Source organism: Schistocerca serialis, unplaced genomic scaffold (genome assembly GCF_023864345.2).
Source record: "Schistocerca serialis cubense isolate TAMUIC-IGC-003099 unplaced genomic scaffold, iqSchSeri2.2 HiC_scaffold_1406, whole genome shotgun sequence".
NCBI lineage: Eukaryota > Metazoa > Arthropoda > Insecta > Orthoptera > Acrididae > Schistocerca > Schistocerca serialis.
Genome location: NW_026047632.1, coordinates 562,926 through 587,338, shown reverse-complemented (window position 1 = coordinate 587,338; position 24,413 = coordinate 562,926). Strand labels below are relative to the sequence as shown.

General features: G+C 44.3%; 1 protein-coding gene across 1 annotated transcript in view; it reads right to left on the bottom strand.

The window, feature by feature from the left end:
• Nucleotides 1–24,413, bottom strand: part of LOC126442773 (uncharacterized) — a 109,915-nt gene that overhangs the window by 61,395 nt on the left and 24,107 nt on the right. The window contains exon 2 of the mRNA XM_050090803.1: nucleotides 14,889–15,050. Coding sequence (XP_049946760.1) covers nucleotides 14,889–15,050 — 162 coding nt within the window. The remainder of the gene's footprint in view (nucleotides 1–14,888; nucleotides 15,051–24,413) is intronic.

Genomic DNA, 24,413 nt, shown 5'->3' with positions numbered 1-24,413 from the left:
CAACTGTTAACTGCATTCTTCTTAGTTCAAGTGTTTTCAGTTCTTCAGTAATACATAAAGCTACAGTTTCAAAGACGAGATATTTATGAAATGCCACTAAAACAGCACTGCGCCGAAAATTCCGTTACGACTGTGGACGGAGTGTGTCGCAAAGACATTCTTCTGACACACACTTCCGGCGTTCTTGGCCGGCTTAGACGTGAGTAACAAATCGAGGTTCGGATGAATGTCTCCACCGTCTCTTCCTGGACCAGCTGACACCAGCCATTCTGCCGAACAAGGCGTCGACGTCTGCGACGCTGCTTCCCCCATGCTTAAAACGTAAACGAGTCTTAAGACTCCTCTGTCATCTGTCGAAGCTACGGCAACAGCCGCCGCGCGGCTACAAGTTGCTGCTGTACATTCTCCTCTCTGCGGCCTGTCTTTTCACACAAGTAATGGGGCTCGGTTTTACGTGAATACAAGTAACGTAACTATTTTTGCGTACAACACCACAGCCATTATTTACAGTTACTAGTAACTGCTTTTTCGCATTACTCATCTTAAATGTATTCAGGTTTCGTAATACCTTAACTGTTTTCGCATGTGCTTGTGGTCGTCGGCAAGCAAATGCGTCATTACCAGCGCAGAAAACTCATCGTCGTCAAACCGGCATCGGAGACGAATTTGCGTACCTAGAAAGGTAGCTACTTACGAGAGTTTACATGTATTCTGGAACCTACACAGCTTACTCTGTTATTGGCCACACTAAGAAAATGAAATTAGCACTCGAAAAATTCACTCTGTTTAGGAAGTCAGGGAATGTCAAGGGCGCACTTTTTGTTTGGCTCTAGTTTTAAAACGCCATAAAAACATTTAGTCGTGTATATGTAACCGTTTGCAACTCTGCACCTTACATATTATTTTTCTCGCCTTACCCGTGTTTCTACTAGCTGACTGGTGACATGTTTTCCTTATTGCAGCATCTTCCATTGAAAAGTGGGGCTGTGGCCCTTTACATATTCCGGCCACATACACTCCTGGAAATTGAAATAAGAACACCGTGAATTCATTGTCCCAGGAAGGGGAAACTTTATTGACACATTCCTGGGGTCAGATACATCACATGATCACACTGACAGAACCACAGGCACATAGACACAGGCAACAGAGCATGCACAATGTCGGCACTAGTACAGTGTATATCCACCTTTCGCAGCAATGCAGGCTGCTGTTCTCCCATGGAGACGATCGTAGAGATGCTGGATGTAGTCCTGTGGAACGGCTTGCCATGCCATTTCCACCTGGCGCCTCTGTTGGACCAGCGTTCGTGCTGGACGTGCAGACCGCGTGAGACGACGCTTCATCCAATCCCAAACATGCTCAATGGGGGACAGATCCGGAGATCTTGCTGGCCAGGGTAGTTGACTTACACCTTGTAGAGCACGTTGGGTGGCACGGGATACATGCGGACGTGCATTGTCCTGTTGGAACAGCAAGTTCCCTTGCCGGTCTAGGAATGGTAGAACGATGGGTTCGATGACGGTTTGGATGTACCGTGCACTATTCAGTGTCCCCTCGACGATCACCAGTGGTGTACGGCCAGTGTAGGAGATCGCTCCCCACACCATGATGCCGGGTGTTGGCCCTGTGTGCCTCGGTCGTATGCAGTCCTGATTGTGGCGCTCACCTGCACGGCGCCAAACACGCATACGATCATCATTGGCACCAAGGCAGAAGCGACTCTCATCGCTGAAGACGACACGTCTCCATTCGTCTCTCCATTCACGCCTGTCGCGACACCACTGGAGGCGGGCTGCACGATTTTGGGAGGTGAGCGGAAGACGGCCTAACGGTGTGCGGGACCGTAGCCCAGCTTCATGGAGACGGTTGCGAATGGTCCTCGCCGATACCCCAGGAGCAACAGTGTCCCTAATTTGCTGGGAAGTGGCGGTGCGGTCCCCTACGGCACTGCGTAGGATCCTACGGTCTTGGCGTGCATCCGTGCGTCGCTGCGGTCCGGTCCCAGGTCGACGGGCACGTGCACCTTCCGCCGACCACTGGCGACAACATCGATGTACTGTGGAGACCTCACGCCCCACGTGTTGAGCAATTCGGCGGTACGTCCACCCGGCCTCCCGCATGCCCACTATACGCCCTCGCTCAAAGTCCGTCAACTGCACATACGGTTCACGTCCACGCTGTCGCGGCATGCTACCAGTGTTAAAGACTGCGATGGAGCTCCGTATGCCACGGCAAACTGGCTGACACTGACGGCGGCGGTGCACAAATGCTGCGCAGCTAGCGCCATTCGACGGCCAACACCGCGGTTCCCGGTGTGTCCGCTGTGCCGTGCGTGTGATCATTGCTTGTACAGCCCTCTCGCAGTGTCCGGAGCAAGTATGGTGGGTCTGACACACCGGTGTCAATGTGTCTTTTTTCCATTTCCAGGAGTGTATTAAGAGAGTGTTATGATTGTCCTGATGACAATGATGATGGAAAAGAGAAAGTCGTTGTTAATGTGTCTCGTACTATCAAGAGCTTAGTGAGTATCTATGCAGTTTCTTTGCGACAGTACTTTATTATCTAAAGATCAGGGCAGGCGTCTCTTGCTGATGCACTATGGTGACGTCATAACATCCACACTCGCGACTCATTCATTACGAATGGCTCTGCACTGCCACATATGCTAGCTCTGTAATGGAGTGTGGCTGGCCTCACATTCTCCTCACTAAAATAATACTGTGAGTGCTCTGGCACATTATGGTTTTTTTAAAAAAAGTAAATTCTTCGCTATTTCAAAGCTCTCAATTTTGTTCTACTGTAAGTGTAAAACAGTTTGAAAACGTGGAAATGGCGGATATCTGTTCGACTGTGTTTTACTCTCTGGGCGATAAGCGCAAAAATACTTTTTTAAGGCATTGTCTTCGCCTCGACAAACGAATCTCCTGTCCATTGTTGACAACATGCTGACATTGTTCCCGTCGCGTCTTCCACCTCGAAATTCTACAGTAGTCTGTTTCACATTTCTGCTATACGTTAAAAAAATACCGCAATTTTTTTTTTACTACGAAAAACGAGATTATCATTTTTATTTCTTCTTGTGAAGTGTGCTATCCGTCGCGTTTAAATGACCGACATCGCACAGTTGTACCACAGATTGGCACGATTTGTGTATCTACATACTCCTCAGAAATCATTGCCCACTGTGGGCAATGATTTCTAATCAGGAAACTTATTTTACACTTCGCTTCGTAACGATTTGATTAAATGTATCGCATGTGCTTTTACGTAGTTACTGTCTACTGAACTTCAAAGTAATAAATCGCTCGTAACGCATTCCGTCATTTTGCCGTATTTAGCACTTTCTACCATAGACGAAGTGTATTGGATGGCTGAGAATTCGACCATTACTGTCGCGTCACGTCTAGAAGTAACAGGGTGGGGAAAAACAATTTGACCGAAAGTGCAGAGCAGGAAGGCAGCATCAAATGAAGGAATTTCGGTGTTGCAAGTGTCAGTTGAATATTTCGGGTGCTATGCCAACATGGCAACTGTGGTCACATTTGCTATGACATACTTATAGCAATAAGTGGCGGATCGTTTTTTACTCATTTTCACCTTTTTAAGACATATTGAAACATGAGACATGGACATCTGATTCTCTTCATCTCTAAAAACGTGCTGTGTCCTAAGTCAGCTAAGTGCGATACACGTGTAAGTGGCGCTTTAAATTTATCTTGTTCTCATGGTGGCCGTTGGTTAGTTCACACAGCCTGTGTTTACGTATACATTTTCTGTAAACTACCAATCATTTAGAGCCAAGACGCTCGTGTGTGGGATTTTAATTACGTTCCGGTGCCGCCGAAAATATTCAGTCGCGAAGCCTAGTTGCTATACTCAAATTTTTGTGTTTCATGCTGCGTTTCCACGATACACTTTTGGTCTGATTGTTTCTATGCACCCCGTATGACGACGCCGGATGGCAAACTTCGCTGAATCAGAACAGCTTCAATTTTTCTATTTTTACGAACGCTGGGTGACTGCCACCCATATTCTGCCACGTCACTGGAACGCTAGCACGCGACACATAAAATCACGAAACCAGTATCAGATCCGCGTAATTACACTGTACCGATTATGTGCACATTTAAACGTTAATCACAAATGTAGAGAGCAGTAATGTGTAAGATGAATTTCTTTTTCCGTTAGTCTTCCGCGTCCTGCAACCGACAGATCTTTGTCGCTGCCTCAGCGACTGATTGTTGCTGCTACCACGCGGAACGATTTCAAAATTGAGTAATGGCGGTTTTCTGAAACATACGAAAACAGGAGAAAAATGTATATGCATCATCTGATCGAGAGTGAATCCATAATTGGCACAGCGACTTAATTTTTAATATTTACGAGCAGCAGAGCCTGGCGTAGTCGTCCAGTTACGAGATGCGTGTCCATTCCGACACGTGAATCGCATCCCTAGTCGCTGGCAGTTGTAACATTGTAATGCATTCGAAGTGTGCTCTTTCGCACTCCGCACCTACATGGACGGACTTGTGTCTCAGCTGCGTCCAGCTGATGGTATCCTACACTCCTAAGAGGGAGACCATTCTGTGAGAAAATCTTCTTGAAAACACCTATAGAAGTTGTCAAAAAATACCTTCAGAACCTTTCCATCCAAGCCAGTTAACGCTTGTGCTACTTATATTATGCTCACTTTAATGACACACGTGGTGCAGAATATGCGTAGCGGTAAGGGATGGAACTTATTTACACCCCACGGCTTTGAAGACGTATGATGGCTAGAAAAATTCCTGTCGAGTCGAGGCGAAACCTTAAACAAGTACACAGGATTAGCAGATATGTTGTCACCACCCATCGATGGTGAAGGTTTAATAAACAAGTTGACAGCGTCGTCTGTTTCGCATCGAGGCGGAATATAATCGCAGTGTGAGAACCTGTCTTACTTCGTGGCAATGTGTCCAGCTGTTTCTACAGACTGCATTCGTATCTGGTAACGGATAAGGAAAAAGATCTATCATCGGCCCTAACACACTGCACATGTGAAGAGGAGCACCGTATGGAAACTAACAAGTAATTTACTGGAAAGTTGATAAAAATAAAAAAAAAATCTTGCGTCAGCGATATTATTCTGTCGTGTCTGGGCAGCGCCAAATGCGAGAACGAACGCCACCAAGGGTTTATTTTATTTTACGGCGCCTGTTTGCGTTGTACGGCGCTCGTTGACGCACGTGAAACTTTGGACACACACAGCGTTTCATACCTTAGACCATAGACACACACATGTAGACGGCAAATGCATCTATCCTTGCCGTGTCGAGGTTCGAAGCCAGGTGGATACGACAGTTGCAGTATTAAGCACTCATTCCAACGACGGATCTCCGTGTCGTATTAGCGTCACGCGTGTAGCAATTCAGATAAGCTAATTTCCCCAAGACTCGCAGTGCTAATCCGGTATCCATCCTTGTTGCGTTTGGTCAGGTGGGACGACAGCAAACGTTTCACACACTGTCCTGACAATTTATTTTCACGAACGACAGAATTCCTGCTCTTGTTAGACTGTGGCTCATTTAGCTGGCCGCTTCTACAGAAGAGCAAATATCGGCCTGGCGGGAAGCATACAGTTTTCTGGCCGTTTCATAGGGAGTACGTGTGGTATGTGTTGTTATGCTTTAAGAACTGACATCTGTGATGTCCGAATTTACACAGAATACGAGGCTATGATCTCTGCATACTCCAGAACAGATACCGACAGAGTATCGAGATATGAAGCGTGATCTACCGAATACGTTACTGATGGAGGACGCCCGTATACTGACAAGGGGAGGCCGCCAATTGTGAAATTCAGATTCGATTCATACTGTGCATAATAAAAGCTCATGGCCAGAGGTGTAATGTGGCAAAGCACCAAGATGAACTTCTCAGCCGTTGTCGAGAAAATCGACAGTTAATAGAAACCGTTACCTTGAAGTACTCTCTACGATTACTAGTTTTCTACAGCGTCGTGGCGCAGCGGTAATCGCTCGGATTTGTAATCCGAAAGTCGCCGGATTGAATCTCACACCATGCACTTCTTTTTTTTTTTTTTTTTAGAATTTGGTTTTTGTAATTCAAATATATATATCTATATATATTTCAACATTGAAAGTCGTTTGTCGTGGAAAAACTGGCGACTTCGAACATCATTATGTTTTCCGCAAACAAAGTTGTATTTCAAAAATGTTATTCATTGTCTTCATAATGTTAACCACGTATAGATAACGGAAGTCGTAGATACGATATTCCGAAACGAATACGTATAGCGTAAGTCAAACGTTCGAATTAGAATAGAGACCCCACGAACACAAATTCACTGTGGCAGGTATGAAATATAAACTCCGTTACTCGCTCGTTACACTTGAGGGACAGATGTTGATTGGGCCGAAACGAGCCGCCGCATAACAGCGTAGTTGCCTGCTAACTTCGAAAGAAGGTAGATGCGGTCCCTAGCGCAACTTATAACATCGTCGAAAATCAGTGCGGACGGGGGAGCTTTGGTACACCCTGTTAAAAAAACGGAAAAATGGAGGCGGTACAATTGGAGAGCGATCCGCCTTCACCAACATGCATAAGCAATTCATTAATAGCACCACGAGGGTGTGGGAGGGTGACTTTTGGCAAGGGTCACACTCATTCAAAATCCACAGAACCCGAAGACGTTGCTGTGTCATGGCGAGTAAGTGCCGCCATTACAATAAGCACTGTCAACACCCAAATCCAGGACGCGTCTGAAGTGGGAACCATCGGCATCCTGGTCAGCGTCTGTTCACACAATGTGCGGCTGGTCATAATGCGCCAGGAACTAACAATCCCTGGTTCTAAACACCCAGTGGAAACACTGGACCAACTTGATTACAAGCAAGTATGACTCGTGCAAGTAATAACAACATTACACCAGGTGGTAACCAATCCACCCATCAACAGATGGCAACCAGGAATTCGGATTCTGGGGAACCTGGACTTACACGATTACATCAGAGAAAGTCGGAGCTCTCTGGCAAACTTCCACTTAAAACACCTATATACATTGGAACCTTTAACATAAATACATTAATCCAACCAGGAAAACTTCTAAACCTTACAACAGAACTTGAAAAGCAAAAGATAGTAATACTAGCTTTACAGGAGACACGTTTTACAGATGAAGAAACATCAGATTATGGCAACTATCGCATCTTTAAGAGCAAGACGGATAAACGAATCGGAAGAGGAGCCCCCCATCTCGGGATGGCGTTTATCATACACAAGAGCGTGCTCAGCTCCATCAAGGAAGTTACTCCCGTAAATAATAGGATAATGACGATGCGCTTACAATGTGCCAACAAAACATACACAATGGTTAATGTTCATGCTCCCACAAACGGAGACAACAAGAAAAACCCCATAGAAACAGAAAAGTTCTGGGAAAATTTGGAGAATATAATGGCCAAGATTCCAAAAGATGATACAAAAGTTCTACTCGGCGATTTTAATGCCCAAATTGGTAGAGAGAAAATCCACCAAAAAACCGTAGGCAAATATCCTGCACATAAATTTACCAATAAAAATGGTACAAGGCTCGTCGAACTATGTAAGCAGAATAACCTGAAGATAATGTCAACATCTCCAAGAAAATGTCCAAGGAAACAAAAGACATGGAGATCTCCTATACAACAAATTGGCGAGTTTCAAATAGATCATGTGGCGATTTCATACCCAGTACAAAAAGAAATTTACGACGTCCAAGTACGCAGAGGAGCAAACATTGATTCAGACCATTACCTAACTAGAATTAAAATCAAGTTTACAGCACGAAGAAGTCATCAGAAGAAAACAGAAATACAGAAATATGACACCAAGAAGATTAAAGAATCTAAAGTAAAAGAAGAATGGGAGAAGGAGAAGGCAAACACATGGGAAGAATTTCATTCTAAAATCACGCGAATAGCTAAGGAAACTATTCCCTTGAAAAAGATATTCAAACACCCTTGGTGGGATTCAGACTGTGAAAATGCATTGGAAAGGAGAAAAAAGGCATTTCAAGAATATAACAGTAAAAAATCACAAGAAAGTCTACATTTATTTAACGAGGTTAGAAAACAGGTTTCAAAATCTATTAGGCAAGCAAAAAGGAAGTACACAAAGGCACAACTGGATGCCATAGAAGAAAATTTCCAAAACTATAATACAAGAGACTTCTACAGAACTTTCACAGATAAAATACGAGGATATATCCCTCAAAATTTATGTTTCAGAAAACCAGATGGTAAATTAGCCCTAACAAACCAGGAAAACTGTCAAGTATTGGCTCAATATTTTTCTAACCTACTAAATTGCCCAGAACCTAGTTTAAGGTTTCCCAAAGAAATCAGTGCCAACGCTCAACCGGATTCATTACCACCAACACAGGAAGAAATCAAATGTCATATTAAAAACTTAAAAAATAATAGAACATCTGGCGAAGATGGCATTGTTGCGGAGCTATTAAAGAACCTAGGACCAAAGACGTTGCAAGAGCTCACAAAAATAATAACAAAAATATGGGAAACAGAAAAATTACCAGAGGATTGGAAATGTGCTCTTATTCACTCGTTACATAGAAAAGGAGACAGAACAAATGTCAATAACTACAGGGGAATCTCACTTTTACAAGTCACCTACAAAATTCTCTCAACATGCCTGCTGAAAAGAACACAAGAGCAGCTGGAACGCCAAATTGGTGATTATCAAGCAGGCTTCCGCCCCGGTCGCTCATGCATAGAACAAATATTTAATTTAAAGACAATATTAAAACACAAAGCAATTAGAAATGCCCCCATAATTTGTACATTTGTAGATTTTAAGAAAGCCTATGACTCAATTGACCGGCAATCTTTGTTTAACGTTTTAGACGAACTTGGACTTGACTCCAAAACACTAAGGCTTATCAAAGAATCACAGACAGACACTGTATCTAAAGTTAAATTCAGGGGAGAAATCTCTGAACCTTTTCTCATAAAAACTGGAGTACGTCAAGGTGACGGGCTATCTTCACTTCTGTTTAATATAGTCCTGGATAAAGTCATTAAGGAATGGGAAAAAGAATTAAAAAATCAATCCTACTGGAAACCAATCCATCTTGGTAGAACCAAAGACAACGTGGAGATATCTTGTTTAGCATTCGCGGACGACTTGGCCATACTTGCAGATGATGAAGAAATCGCCACCAAACAAATAGAGATCCTTAAGGAATGCACGGATAAAGTAGGTTTACAAATTTCGTTTCAAAAGACAGAATTTTTCTGTACGAAATTCCATATACACAGTTTGAACACAAAATATGGAAAAATAAATAGAGTAAAACATTTTAAATACCTAGGTGAAATTTTGGAGCCAACCGGAGGAGAGAAAGTTGCACAGAAGATCAGACAACAGAAAATGAAGAGAGCATATGGTATGACACATGAAATATACAATAAAAAATGCATCTCCTCGAACACAAAAATCAGACACTACTGCGCAGTAATTAAGCCAGCAGCACTATATGCTAGTGAAACGCTCACACTCCACACAAAATGTGATTTAGAATAAATACTAAAAGAAGAACGCAAAATTATGAGAAAGATTTTAGGTCCAAAATTAACAGAAGAAGGATACCGGATACAATCAAGAAGAACCACAGAAACTATATCAAACCTGGCAGCAGACATAAGAAGGCGAAGATTAAAATTTTATGGACATGTCACTAGACTTCCCCCCACACGACTCACCAACAGAATTCTCACTTACATAGAAAAAGTCAAATCAACAACACCATGGATTAGCCAAGTAAAATTAGATTTACAAAAAGCAAATATTGAACTTAAAGATGTCAAAGATAGAAAAACTTTTAGAAATAAGGTGGAAAAGTGGATTGTATTGTCGGAGAAGGAAGCACTAAAGAGACCAGGAACAAAATGGACAGAAGAAAGAAAAAGAAAACATGGAGAACGAATGAAAGAAGTATGGAAGAAACGACGTCAGAAACCTTTCTGGGTCCATTCGCGATAAGTGAGTATATATATATATATATATATATATATATATATATATATATATATATTTGAATTACAAAAAACTAGCCGGCCGAAGTGGCCGTGCGGTTAAAGGCGCTGCAGTCTGGAACCGCAAGACCGCTACGGTCGCAGGTTCTAATCCTGCCTCGGGCATGGATGTTTGTGATGTCCTTAGGTTAGTTAGGTTTAACTAGTTCTAAGTTCTAGGGGACTAATGACCTCAGCAGTTGAGTCCCATAGTGCTCAGAGAAAATTACAAAAAACTAATAATAAAAAAAATTGCATGGCGCGAGATTCGAACCGGCGATCTTCGGATTCCGAACCCGAGCGCCTACCGCTGCGCCACGACGCTGCAGAAAACTATTAATCGTAGAGAGTATTTCACCGCAACGGTTTCTTTTAACTGTCGATTTTCTTGACAACGGCTGAGAAGTGCATCTTGGTGCTTTGCCACATTACACCTCTGGCCATGAGCTTTTATTATGCGCAGTATGAATCGAATCTGAATTTCACAATTGGCGGCCTCCCCTTGTGAGTTAGAGATCAACATCCCGTCGTCTCAAAATCTTCGCCATTCGTAGAGTTTTACACCTGACGACCGACATGCGTCCCTGCTTTCAACCCATGGAAGGATTCTGAAGCAGGTTTGGTGCGTAGCTTGTGGAGCCAGTTGGGTTAAAATTCGCCCTTTTGAAAGAAGAGTGTCCAACCATTACTCAGTGCGCCGTCACTGGGCAGACTGTAACGACTTTTGTTTCACGTGCGTTTGTGCCGGTCTGCAAACACTTGCATAGTAAGCAGTGCTGGTAATTCACTGCCGCCCACGCAGCCCGGGAAACGCACAATACGCAGATGTAGACACCTACTTTGGAAAGTGTACGCACATTCTGTACTCATCGCGGCAGGCCTCGTTACGTGGTACACAACCGTGACGTCACAACAGGGACACACTCGCCCTGTTTATCTCGGCCCACTCTGCAGCGCCACATGTGCAGCCCCTGCCTTCCACAGAGCTCGGCCTTACAGTCTTCTCACTAAGACGATGCGTTTAGTATTGCGAAAGATTTGTCCTATAATTAAGTTTTAGCGTTTAAATGGTGTACTGTTTGTTCTGCTACTGCTTTAATATGTTATCTAAACATATAAAACGCACAAATTTCCATCGCTTCATTTTCTGCATCGACATTCGAATTGCACAGCCTTTGTTGCCAAAGAGTTTTCGTTGTGGTTTGCTTCCTCCTCTGCGAAGTAGTGCTGTGATTTCTTGTACATTCCATCCACGTATCAAATCATCATGAAAGTTGCCCTAATGAGAATAGAGAAGAAATTTAACATTACTAGGCGCTCGTACGAAGTGTGGTGTCCGCTCTCCGACGTGTTGCAAAAGTCCATACCAGGAAACCGCACTACAAAATGGCACGCATTGTGTATGTTGATAATCTTTAAAAACCGTGTCCCAATTAGGGCAAGCACAGTTGCTAAGCTAAAACTAGTGTGTACTAATAAAATGTTTAATATGTCTCCAATACACTGACTTTACATAGGAAAGCGTCTCACGTTGAATTGCTAGAACAATAATTATAAGAGGTGGCAATGTTATTTACGCACTATCTTTTAAATAGATATGATGGTATCTGATACTCAACTACAAATCCAAAGAAACGTACTGATGCTAAAATGCTTTAAATTCTTGCTACCATTTAATCTTTAAAATTTAATAATTCTCTTCCTGTTAATATTTAATTAATTAAATTACGTCGTTCAGATTTCGTAACGCTGACGGCCTTTAAAGTTGTTCAGTCCCTGTTTTGTTTTCTTTCAATGTTGCGAGCCAGCGATGGTGCAATATTGTTCGCTTTCAAGTCTACACATTTATAAAAATCAGGTCCAGGAAACACTTTTGTGATCACGGTTGCGATTCAGACGGTATTCGCGTAATTGTACTGATTAAGAGTTATCGTTTCCGAAAGATGCAGGTTCGATCAAAGCTGTGTGCACTTTTGCGCGTATAATGAAAATATTCCTAACACGTCGCGTAACAAAAAGTAACATGCGAATCACAACCGTGGTCCAACGAAGAAAATATGTGATGACATAAATGTTCTTCGCTGTTATTCAGGACAGGTTTAGATTAAACACCGCAATTTTCAGTCTTTTTAAATCACAGTACGATACGCTTTAGAGATATTTGTTTTGAATAACTTGTATTTACCTTTTCTTATACAATACGGTCACTGTCCGCAAGGATTATCTCTCTCTCTCTCTCTTTCCTTTTTATAGCCTTTATACATTCACATTACATACTTCGATTAAGAAACTTTTCTTTCTCTACCGACGAGTACGAGAACAAACTCCGCCCAGACAAAATGTCTTACATGGAATTAGTTCTCACTTAAGAATCATATATAGTTTCGTAGTACAAACAATGCTAGTTTATTCCGTGCAATAGAAACTCTTTGATTCACTGAGCACAAAAACTAAAATAATAAAATTATAATTACATTTTTAATATCGTCAGTTATTCTTTATTTTATGAAAATAAGGTTTGACATTGTCGTAATATTATTTTTCATCGTTGTAGCACTGTAACGTACTCTGAATATTTCTGTGAATGACGCATACTACTTTTCTTTCGTTCCGACCGACGCTTCGACGTAAATATCGAAACTGCTTTGGAGTTTACCCACGTACGGTTCCAGAGGCTACATGTAGCAGCTTTCAGTCTAATCAGGATTCGTGACAAATGAAGCTGTTTTGTCTTCTGGTCTGAAGAAACTGATAGCACCTCTTTGTTCCGACAGACTATGCTTGACCGTTCCTACACGTGGACCACAACGTCACACGCGTTTTGCTCAGGTTGTGCCGCAGGTGTATATTGAGACCAGAAAGGAAAAAAGGATGAAATCATTATATATGAGTTCCTCTCTTTCACTTCTGTGCCTGTTATTCAGTTCTCGCCGTATGCGATGCTTTATTTGGGAAGTAAGGAGCGTCTCTAGTTGGTTTTGGTAGCAAACTTTTGCCCACAGCTGAGAAATGGTTCAAATGGCTCTGAGCACTATGGGACTTAACATCTATGGCCATCAGTCCCCTAGAACTTAGAACTACTTAAACCTAACTAACCTAAGGACAGCACACAACACCCAGCCATCACGAGGCAGAGAAAATGCCTGACTCCGCCGGGAATCGAACCCGGGAACCCGGGCGTGGGAAGCGAGAACGCTACCGCACGACCACGAGATGCGGGCTGCCCACAGCTGAAACTCAGTTTCCAAACCACATCTGCCATGAAATGAGGTCGCCTTTACTAGTGAGGCGATGAAGCGATTTCCCAACTCTGGGTAAATCTTTTTACTTTCATTGCCTAGGGGAATTCACTGAAAGACCATGGTGTTGTCTCCCTTAACCCATAGAAAACATGATAAGAAATATTACGGTCTTCCGATTAAACTTCATCATCGTAATCGCATTTCTTTCTCGTTCACCGCTCTATAGCTCTTCGCTATGAGATAAACGGTCAACTAAAATGACGCGTTGTTTATAAATTGCCACGAAACCTGCTGTGGGCCGAAAATTCCGTTACAGCTGGGAACGGAGTTGCTCGCGACGGCATTCTTGCGTCAGACGCTGTCCGTGTTCTCGCCGAGTTAAACTTGAGTAGCGGTTCGGGATTATCTTATAAAGTTCCATGGCTCTTCTTTTGGTGACCGTATCATTGTCATCGTGCTGCCAGGGAAGATCCACTGTCGGTGTTGACGGGCCAGGCGAGGCGTAAAGGTTTGTGTCGTGTGGTGATCAAGGGTACACGAGTGGGTCTTCGGCTCCGTAAGCTCATATCGATGACGTTTCGTTGTATGGTTCGCATGCTGACACTTGTTGATGGGCCAGCATTAAAATCTGCAGCAAGATACGGAAGGGTAGCACTTCTGTCACGTTGAACGATTCTCTTCAGTCGGCGTTGGTACTGTTCTTGCAGGGTCTTTTTCCGGCTTCACCGATCTCGGAGATTTCATGTTTTACCGGATTCCTGATATACACGGTACACTCGTGAAATGGTCATCCGGGAAAATCCCCACTTCATCGCTACCTCGGAGATGCTGTGTGCCATCGCTCGTGCGGCAACTATAACACCATCTTCAAACTCACTTAAATCTTGATATCCTGCCAAAGCAACAGTAACCGACCTAGGGACCGATGACCGTAGCACCAACCAGTAACCGACCTAGTAACTGCGCCAGACACTTGTTGTCTTATACAGGCGTTGCGGACCGCAGCGCCTATTCTGCCTTTTTCCATATCTCTGCATTTGAATATGGAAGCCTATATCAGTTTCTTTGGCGCTTCAGTGTATGTTATGGGAAATATTTGAGATCCTGTCATATTAAATGACAAATGTGTCATTGCTATGTAAGAGCATAATGTAAGTAGACTTATATTACTGCTATATATGTACAGTTATCATTTTGTAGAAATAGATGTACATACAATCGTTTGTTCCTGTGTATCAAATGCCACTGGTCATGTGTTATTAACCCGAAAAACCGTTCGGTAGACCGGATGGTCACCCATCCAAGTGCTAGCCCAGCTCGACAGCGCTTAACTTCGGTGATGTGAGGGGAAGCGGTGCTACCACTGCCTTGTGTGTAAGTAATTAGCAATGAAAATACGCCAAGTGCCGCTTAGTGAGTGCTTCCTCACAATTCACCCAGTGGAAACGATATTACGACACTGTAAACGGCTTCGGAAGCAGGTGAGGTGCAGAGCTTGGCCTAATCGCCCCTTACATCGGACAACACGCGTGTGCTCCAGAGCTGAGCGACGCTGCCGCCGAGCGCTCACCTCGCAGTCGTCCGCCAGGTAGTCGTAGCTGGTGGTGAACTCCCCCGTGTAGGCCGTCTCGTTGGCAGCCTCGTCCAAGATCAGCGACACGTTCACCAGCATCCCCGGGTATTCCCCGTCGTCGCAGGCGCCAAAATCCACGGTCTTCAGAGCGTACGGCCCCTGCCGGACACAAACAATACATTGCAAGGGGTCTTCCAGCACTCGTGTCGACACAACGAAACCAAGTGCTGACAAAACAATACGTTGGTGCTTCATCTTCACTAATATATAGGATGATTTCTGCACCATGTACAAGCTCTAGGGATTGACTGAGGAGAGGATACAGATCAGAAAAGGTCTAATTAACTTATGCCCGGAAGTGTATGGTTTCTATGCTAGAGGACATTTATTCAACCGTACGAGGGTCGTTCATTAAGTAATGCCCTACATTTCTTTTCTCACAACATATTTGCTGTTAAGAGTCAGAATTTGGTGACACTAACAGAGTGATTATAATTAAACTTTCAAAACGCTGTAGAAATAACACCTCTGGTCACAATTACGTCAATTTGCAACGGAATATTATCGGAGAAGGAGGAAAACGTACGGCAGAAGAAAAAAAAAATTGTGTGAAGATTGATCAGTAGATGGCGCTGTATGTGTCAGAATACGTAAATGAAAACACCTGCCATGCGCACGACCCAGTGAAGTTGGTATAAACACGCCGGGTACACGGCTTTTCCACCTCTGCGACGTTCGCCGTGACTGTCTCAGTGCAGGATCGCGCCCTGCTTGTAAAGCTGCATTACAAGAATGATGGCTGTGCACACGTCGCTCTGCAGAAGCCACAGCAGTGCAGGAGGAGGCGAGTGGTGGAGTGCAAACGTGTGGTGCATGGAGAAATGCCCGAACGTTGGGCGTACGCGTGAGCACGGCGCGTAAAATCCTACGAAACATTCTTCTTTGCTGTCCATTCAGAATTTCCCATGTGCCCGAGTTGCTTCCTGTTGGCCTGCCAGCAAGAGTGACCTTTGCTTTAGAATTTCTTGCTCGCACGGAAGTGGTCAATGATTGACCGTGGAAGATTTTGTGGACAGACGAAGCCCACTTTCATCAGACAGGATATGTCAGTACACAGAATTGTCGAATAACGGCAACGGAAAATCCACAGGCAAATCAACCAGTACCACTTCATGCTGAAAAGGTATATGTGTGTTGCGGGTTTACGGTATCGTTTTTCATATGGCCATAATTTTTGTAAGAGACAGCTGCTTCTGCTCCTGTTGTACCGTCACTGCTAAGCGCTATCAGTGTCTTTAAATTCCAGCTCTCCAACAGCGTGGATGTGTGGATGAAATCATTTTTATGCAAGATGGCGCACCTCCGCACACTGAAAATACAATTAAGCAGCTGCTGAAGCGCCATTTCGGAAATGCTAGAATTATCACCGCCATTTCCTTACAGCCTGGCCCTCTCTATCACCTGATCTCTTGATCCGTGTGATTTCTGGCTGTGCGGCTGTCTGAAAGATGTTGCGTTCCGTGTTGAGACTGCGAACTTAGCTGCACTGAAGGCACGCATTGCGCAACACGTTTTGAACGTGACCCCGGAAACACTTTGAACAGTTGTGGAACGTGCTGTTTCTCCATTTCAACTGAAACGGTGGACAGCATATTGAACACGTTTTCCTCCAGTCACAAGGAAATTAATAATCCGATTTCATTATTATTGATGCAGATTATGCGGTTATTGTCCTCAGGACGATTGAAAACTGATTTTTCTCAATCCATGTGATATGACCTTGTCATGGTGGATGGGCTTACGTAATTAACAGTAAGACACCTATACACCCATGCACATTGAGTAGTACAGTTTGTTTGACGTCAAACGTACACCTTAGGCTTTGTTGTATGATTCATTTGTAGTCGACCTCTATTAAACTAGGACGCTTACAGCGCCATCTATTGCTACGTTCTGTAACTATTTATTTTTCTTCTACAATAGATTTTTCCCCCTTCTCCGCTAATATTCCGTTGCAATTTGATTTTATTCTGACCAGTGGCGTTATTTCTACAGCGGTTTGAAAGTTTAACTTTAATTATAGTCATTCTGTACATGAACTTGTCTTGTCCAAGTCCTACTTTTCTACATAGTCTCCATCACTTTCTATGGCTGCACGCCATCGTTGTGGAAGAGCATCTATTCCCTGCTATTAAAAGCTCTTGTCCTGTAGGCGTAGCCATGTTTTCACTGCATGACTGACACTCTCGTCATCTTGAAAGTCTGTTCCCCATACAGAGTCTTTAGGCGGCCCAAAGAGATGCAAGTCCGAGGGTGCAAGGTCTGGACTGTAGGGTGGATGACGCAATGATTTCCAACCCAATGGGGCGATGTGTTCCCGGGTTCTCACACTTGTGTGTGGGCGTGCATTGTCTACATCTACATCTACATCTATACTCCGCGAGCCACCTTACGGTGTGTGGCGGAGGGTACTTATTGTACCACTATCTGATCCCCCCTTCCCTGTTCCATTCACGAATTGTGCGTGGGAAGAACGACTGCTTGTAAGTCTCCGTATTTGCTCTAATTTCTCGGATCTTTTCGTTGTGACCATTACGCGAGATATATGTGGGCGGTAGTAATATGTTGCCCATCTCTTCCCGGAATGTGCTCTCTCGTAATTTCGATAATAAACCTCTCCGTATTGCGTAACGCCTTTCTTGAAGTGTCCGCCACTGGAGCTTGTTCAGCATCTCCGTAACGCTCTCGCGCTGACTAAATGTCCCCATGACGAATCGCGCTGCTTTTCGCTGGATCATGTCTATCTCTTCTATTAATCCAACCTGGTAAGGGTCCCATACTGATGAGCAATACTCAAGAATCGGACGAACAAGCGTTTTGTAAGCTACTTCTTTCGTCGATGAGTCACATTTTCTTAGAATTCTTCCTATGAATCTCAACCTGGCGCCTGCTTTTCCCACTATTTGTTTTATGTGATCATTCCACTTCAGATCGCTCCGGATAGTAACTCCTAAGTATTTTACGGTGGTTACCGCTTCCAATGATTTACCACCTATGGCATAATCGTACTGGAATGGATTTCTGCCCCTACGTATGCGCATTATATTACATTTATCTACGTTTAGGGAAAGCTGCCAGCTGTCGCACCACGCGTTAATCCTCTGCAGGTCCTCCTGGAGTACGTACGAGTCTTCTGATGTTGCTACTTTCTTGTAGACAACCGTGTCATCTGCAAATATCGGAGATGAAGCATTAATTTCACGTCTCCGTGTTGTTCATGCAGATTGCCATATACTTCATTGTATGAATGTTAAGCAGGAGATGGCGTCGGACAGTTCGGACGTCGATGAGGAGGCGGAAGCCATATATTTATCGTCGGATGAGGATGAGGACTCGGTATCGCCGTGCGCGCCCGAGGCGTTGGATACGCCGTCGTCGCCCAACTCTGACTAGGCCGTATTTCGGTCGTATGTGTAAATGGCGGACGGAATACACTCAGGCCGATGGATGTAGATTTGAGTATGGCAAGATGGGGGCTCAAGAGAAATTTGACGACCTTGCAAAGAACTTTTCTACTTTAAAACACTATGACATATCCGATGAGTTTAAGTTTTTTTCTAACAAATATGCTGCTGTAATCATTAATAAAATTGGTACCTGTGTCTATAGAGTAAATATAAGGATTGAAAGATTAACATTATGTGTTGGAGCAAGGTTTTTACTGGATTCTTGTCCGATCGAACACATCCGAAACGGTTCTGGAATTTATTCGAAGTCTTCACGTACGCCTCTGAATTGATGGTTAACCGTCTTGGAATCACATCCACGAGAATAACATCATCAAAATCTAAGAAGACTGTCACCATGACTCTTCCGGCAATGATGGTTGTCTTGATTATTCTCTTTTGTGGTGAATGAGGATGATGGCACTCCATGGACTGCCCTTTTGTTTCCGGCGCAAAGTGGTGCATCCAGCTTTCGTCCCCTGTAACGATCCATGACAGAAGTGTGTCTCCGTCGGTTTCTGAACGCTCCAGCAATTCAGATGAAATGGTCTTTCTTTGAATCTTGTGGCCCGCTGTGAGCATTCGTGGAACCCATCGTGGGCACCTCTTTGACTATCTGAGAGTCTCCATCACTGCAGACGCACTTCAAATGCTGACCGACAACAGTAGAGCCAGTTGTCGAGTTGTGATGCGTCAGTCGGCACGAATAATGGCATCCGCACGATTCAGCACGTGTGGAGCAGTGGCTGCGACAGGACGGCCCGAGCGGGGCTGATCGTGGAGCTCTGTTTCTGCATTTCCCGAGACTCTAACTTTCTTTACCCATCACCCAACTGTACCCCTATGAACTGCAGCATCACCAAACACTGCAAACAAATTTTTATGGACGTTCACCACGGTTTCTGTTTCTGCACACAAGAATTCAACAACAGCACGCTCCTTGAAGCGTGGGTTGTACGTAGAGGCCATTTTGACGCTGTACTACGGCTCTGCCACTTGCTAGAACGGTTCGAAACTTCCCCGGCGCACCGAATAAACATCAGATGTGAAGCACCAACAAGGACGTTTGTCTGTGTATATTAATGGCATTTTTTTTTTTAAATATGGGACGTTAGTTACTGAACCACACTCGTACATTGTTGCAGAGACTGCGGTATAATACGCGCTGCCGCATGTAGCCACAGTCACGATACGTGTTGGAAACGTTTCCCATGTGCCTCATCTCATCCGTGTACGCGCTGCAGCGTGCTCTGTGTGACACGTCCGCACTGGCCAGGCTGCACCCGGACAGTGTCACGGGCAGCTCGGATACACTGCTCCAGCGTCTCCACACCTAGAGTGGGCTCTGCCTGCGTGATGCTACTGAGATGACCCCCTAACCAGAGGTCGCACGGGCTGAGGTCCGGTGAACGAGCATACGACTGGAACCACCCCGCCTCGGTGTGACCCACCGACAAGGGAGGACAAGAGTGAGACGCGTCCGGGCGTTGGCGGCGATGTTAGCTGGAGCATCTGCACGTAGTAGCCGTATAATCCTTCGAATCATCAACGGCACTTCTTCCGACAGGGGGGATAAAGTCAGCCACAAGAACTTCCGGCCTGTTATGTGTCTTGGAAGGAAGATCGATCCCAAAATACGGTCGCCAGTTATTCCGGCCCACACATTCCGGCAGCACCGACGCTGGTCATTCGCTGTCACCATACCCTGCGGGTTCTGCTTAATATGCCACAGATGACTGTCCCGAAAGTTAATGATGCCACTCCGCGTAACGGTGGCCTCATCTGTGGATAGGGTGGATGACACAAATCCCGGAATCGTGGTTGCCAGTCGGAGAAACCAGTGACAAAGCTGACCGCGATGTGGAAAGGCTGTCGCTAGTAAGCCCTGCACACGCTGTAAGTGATAAGGGTAGCAACAGTTGTCATCGAGAATGTCCCACACGGTCGTCTCACGCACCCTGTACTGGGGGGGGGGGGGGGCGGGGGGGTCAAGGGCAACTTTCTGATATGAAACTTCCTGGCAGATTAAAACTGTCTGCCGGACCGAGACTTGAACTCGGGACCTTTGCCTTTCGCGGGAAAGTGCTCTCCCAACAGAGCTAGCCAAGCACGACTCACGCCCCGTCCTCACAGCTTTACTTCTGCCAATTTCATTGAGAGCTGTGGTTGTTGGCGGGAACAGATCTGATACAACGTTACTTCCAGTAGCCCGTTGCTATTTGCCTTTCCATAAGTAGACACCATGTCGGCAAGCTCTCGATTCGAATATAGGAGCATTGTGAATGACGCTCCGTCACGTCCACTACACGGTGAATCAGCAAGATAAGTGAGTCGGACACAACGTTACCAATTACTGTGGCTTGAGAGGGCGCTAGGGCATGACATACGAGGAACAGTACCACCCTCTAGGAGGAAACCACGCTGTCTGTGGCTGCATGGTACAGTGCGTATTGGACCGCATTCTCTGTAACAAAATAAGTGACCTCTAGCATGGAAACCATGCCTTTCGGTACATAAGTCCGTTAGACTATTTTTGTTCCATATCCTCTCATCGATCAATCCCTGGAGTTTTCACATGGCGGTAAAAATCACCCTATATAAAGCAGAAACGTTATTTAATATTGTTCCCAAAAACCTCTAATAGTTTACCTCAAATTTTTACACAAGGCTCTATAACCGATTGAAAGAACATGTTGTTGTTGTTGTTGTTGTTGTGGTCTTCAGTCCTGAGACTGGTTTGATGCAGCTCTCCATGCTACTCTATCCTGTGCAAGCTTCTTCATCTCCCAGTACCTACTGCAACCTACATCCTTCTGAATCTGCTTAGTCTATTCATCTCTTGGTCTCCCTCTAAGATTTTTACCCTCCACGCTGCTCTCCAATACTAAATTGGTGACCCCTTGATGCCTCAGAACATGTCCTACCAACCGATCCCTTCTTCTGGTCAAGTTGTGCCACAAACTTCTCTTCTCCCCAATCTAATACTTCCTCATAAGTTATGTGATCTACCCATCTAATCTTCAGCATTCTTCTGCAGCACCACATTTCGAAAGCTTCTATTCTCTTCTTGTCCAAACTATTTATCGTCCATGTTTCACTTCCATGCATGGCTACACTCCATACAAATACTTTCAGAAATGACTTCCTGACACTTAAATCTATACTCGATGTTAACAAATTTCTCTTCTTCAGAAACGCTTTCCTTGCCATTGCCAGTCTACATTTTATATCCTCTCTACTCCGACCATCATCAGTTATTTTGCTCCCCAAATAGCAAAACTTCTTTACTACTTTAAGTGTCTCATTTCCTAATCTAATTACCTCAGCATCACCCGACTTAATTCGACTGCATTCCATTATCCTCGTTTTGCTTTTGTTGATGTTCATATTATATCCTCCTTTCAAGACACTGTCCATTCCTTTCAACTGCTCTTCCAAGTCCTTTGCTGTCTCTGACAGAATTACAATGTCATCGGCGAACCTCAAAGTTTTTATTTCTTCTCCATGGATTTTAATACCCGAAATTTTCTTTTGTTTCCTTTACTGCTTGCTCAATATACAGATTGAATTACATCAGGAGAGGCTACAACCCGCTATCAGTCCCTTCCCAACCACTGCTTCCCTTTCATGTCCCTCGACTCTTATAACTGCCATCTGGTTTCTGTACAAATTGTAAATAGCCTTTCGCTCCCTGTATTTTACCCCTGTCACCTTTAGAACATGAAAGAACGTAGGCTACAGATTTTCTTAAACAACAATGCAGATATTTTTCTGTTAAAACCGAGTCCGAGAAAGAAAGTGCTGTTCTGTATTAGGAAAAGTGTGGCTTCGACTCCTTTCTCACAGATGGCTTCTGTTACGGTAGCAGAATGTTTAAACCATTATACAAAATTTTTATCCCTCATATATTGTTTCTCAGGGAATATAATTTTAAGCAATATATGTCTACCGAACAAAGTGCTGTTTTGTTTTCTTCCTCGAAGTCGGATTTCACATAAACTTGTATGATCAGAAATTTGTATTTCTTACTTATAGGCTTGTGATTAGAATACGGTTATGCAGTGTGAATCATCCTAAACTTTGTAATGCTATTTGTTCGTGGATTAAGACTGCGATGTAATGTCACTGAAGATGCTTCCCTCACATATCAAGCAGCTGCAGATACCAATCATCGTAACCGATCTATCCATTCATTTTAAGTCAATCAACATTTATTTTGCAATAACAGAGAATGCTCACGGTCTGGCATACAAGTACGTTGGAACGGATTTACGATCAGAGTGTTTGTAGCGTCGTGAACTGTATGTACCGTTTCACTGACACTTGGCACACAGTAGCACAGAAACTAAAATTGTACTCTGTAGTATCAGGGCATAGGCTACAACAACTATTGTACAAACAACAGTACATAAGTGTACAGGGTGAAGCGAAATTCGCGCACTCGGGCTTCGCGGCCCACCACATGTGCAGTAACTACCTCTGTCAACACACACATCCAGCGCTGTACAGTTGGTGCTTCTGGAGGCGAACCACGGCCGAATTCTACCTGCGGTGCCTGAAAGGCGCACTCGACGCACCGGCAGACGACCAGCAGTACCTGCCGCGACTAAGGAGAACCGAGGCGAAATTCCTTCAAATAAAGAAACAACAAATGAGAGGCGTCCTCACCAGAAGCAAAACGTCTGGCGAGGTGGATCAAGAGCCGCTCACCGTGCACCACCTACAGGGTGTCCAGAAGAGGACTCCCTGATTTCAAAATTAAATATCTCGAAAACAAAGATCGATAGAGGAATACAGTAAAGAGTATGTTTATTGTGAAAGCTGTAAGAAGTTTATACAGCAGTTTGAAATAATAGTTACAAAATCTGCTAACAGATGGCGCTGTACGCTGTACAGCTCGTATCAGCATACGTAAGTGAAATAATCGTATGAAAACAATCTTTGCAAACAATCACATCACAATGTTTTCAAAATGTTCACCATTGGCACTACAGAGGTGACGCAAACGAAGAATGAAATTCGCCATCACATTTCGTAGTGTCTCAACCGAAATGGATTCACATGCCACAGAGATCGCCGATTCAAGCTCGTCCAGCGTGGCGGGATGCTTCGGGTAGACGATGTCTTTCACTGTGCCCCACAAAAAAAGTCACAGGGAGTCAAATCCGGCGAATATGGAGGCCAATCCATGCCTGCAGCAGTAAATTTGGGATATTCCAAAGCAATGACTCTATTCCCGAAGTATTCCTCGAGAAAGCGAAACACTTGTTCAGTCCGATGTGGTCGGGCTCCATCTCGCATAAACCATTCAGTACCTGGTCGATCCTCTAACGCTTGCTGTGTGGCGACAAATTGTTCCAAAATTGTAACGTAACGTGCACCAGTGACCGTTTCTCGAATGAAAAAGGGGCCAATAATGCCTCTGCTGCATACTGCAGCCGACACAGTAACTTTAGGAGAATACAGGGGTTTCGTTTCACACCAATATGGCTTTTCGGAATCCCAAAATCGCCAGTTCTGCTTATTCACGTATCCATTCATCTGTAAACCAGATGCAGCCCAACACCAAATCCTTCACTATCAATCATTGTGAGCATCTGATTAGCAAAGGCAACCCTTTGTTGCACAGCTCGTATGGGTATGGTCTGGTGCGTTTGAATTTTGGATGGAAACATTTGTAGGCTCTTTCTCAGTATTTTCTGTGTGCTGGAACGCTTCAAACCAGTCTCAGATGCAATTCTACGGACGGATGACATTGGATTTCGCTGAATAATTCCAGAAACTGTGACGATATTTTCAGGCGTAACTGCGGTTTGCTTGCGGCCAACATGCCCCACTAGATCATCAGTTACGCTGCCTGTTCGTTGAAATTTTGCGAAGAGCGTACAAATGGTTTTCGCATCGGATCCTTTTGGAACATTAAACCGTGCTTGAGAACTTCGCCTTGTTGCCGTAGGACTCTCTTCTAACCTGTGGTACTCTAGCACCAGAACAACGCGTTGTTCAATGGAGTAGA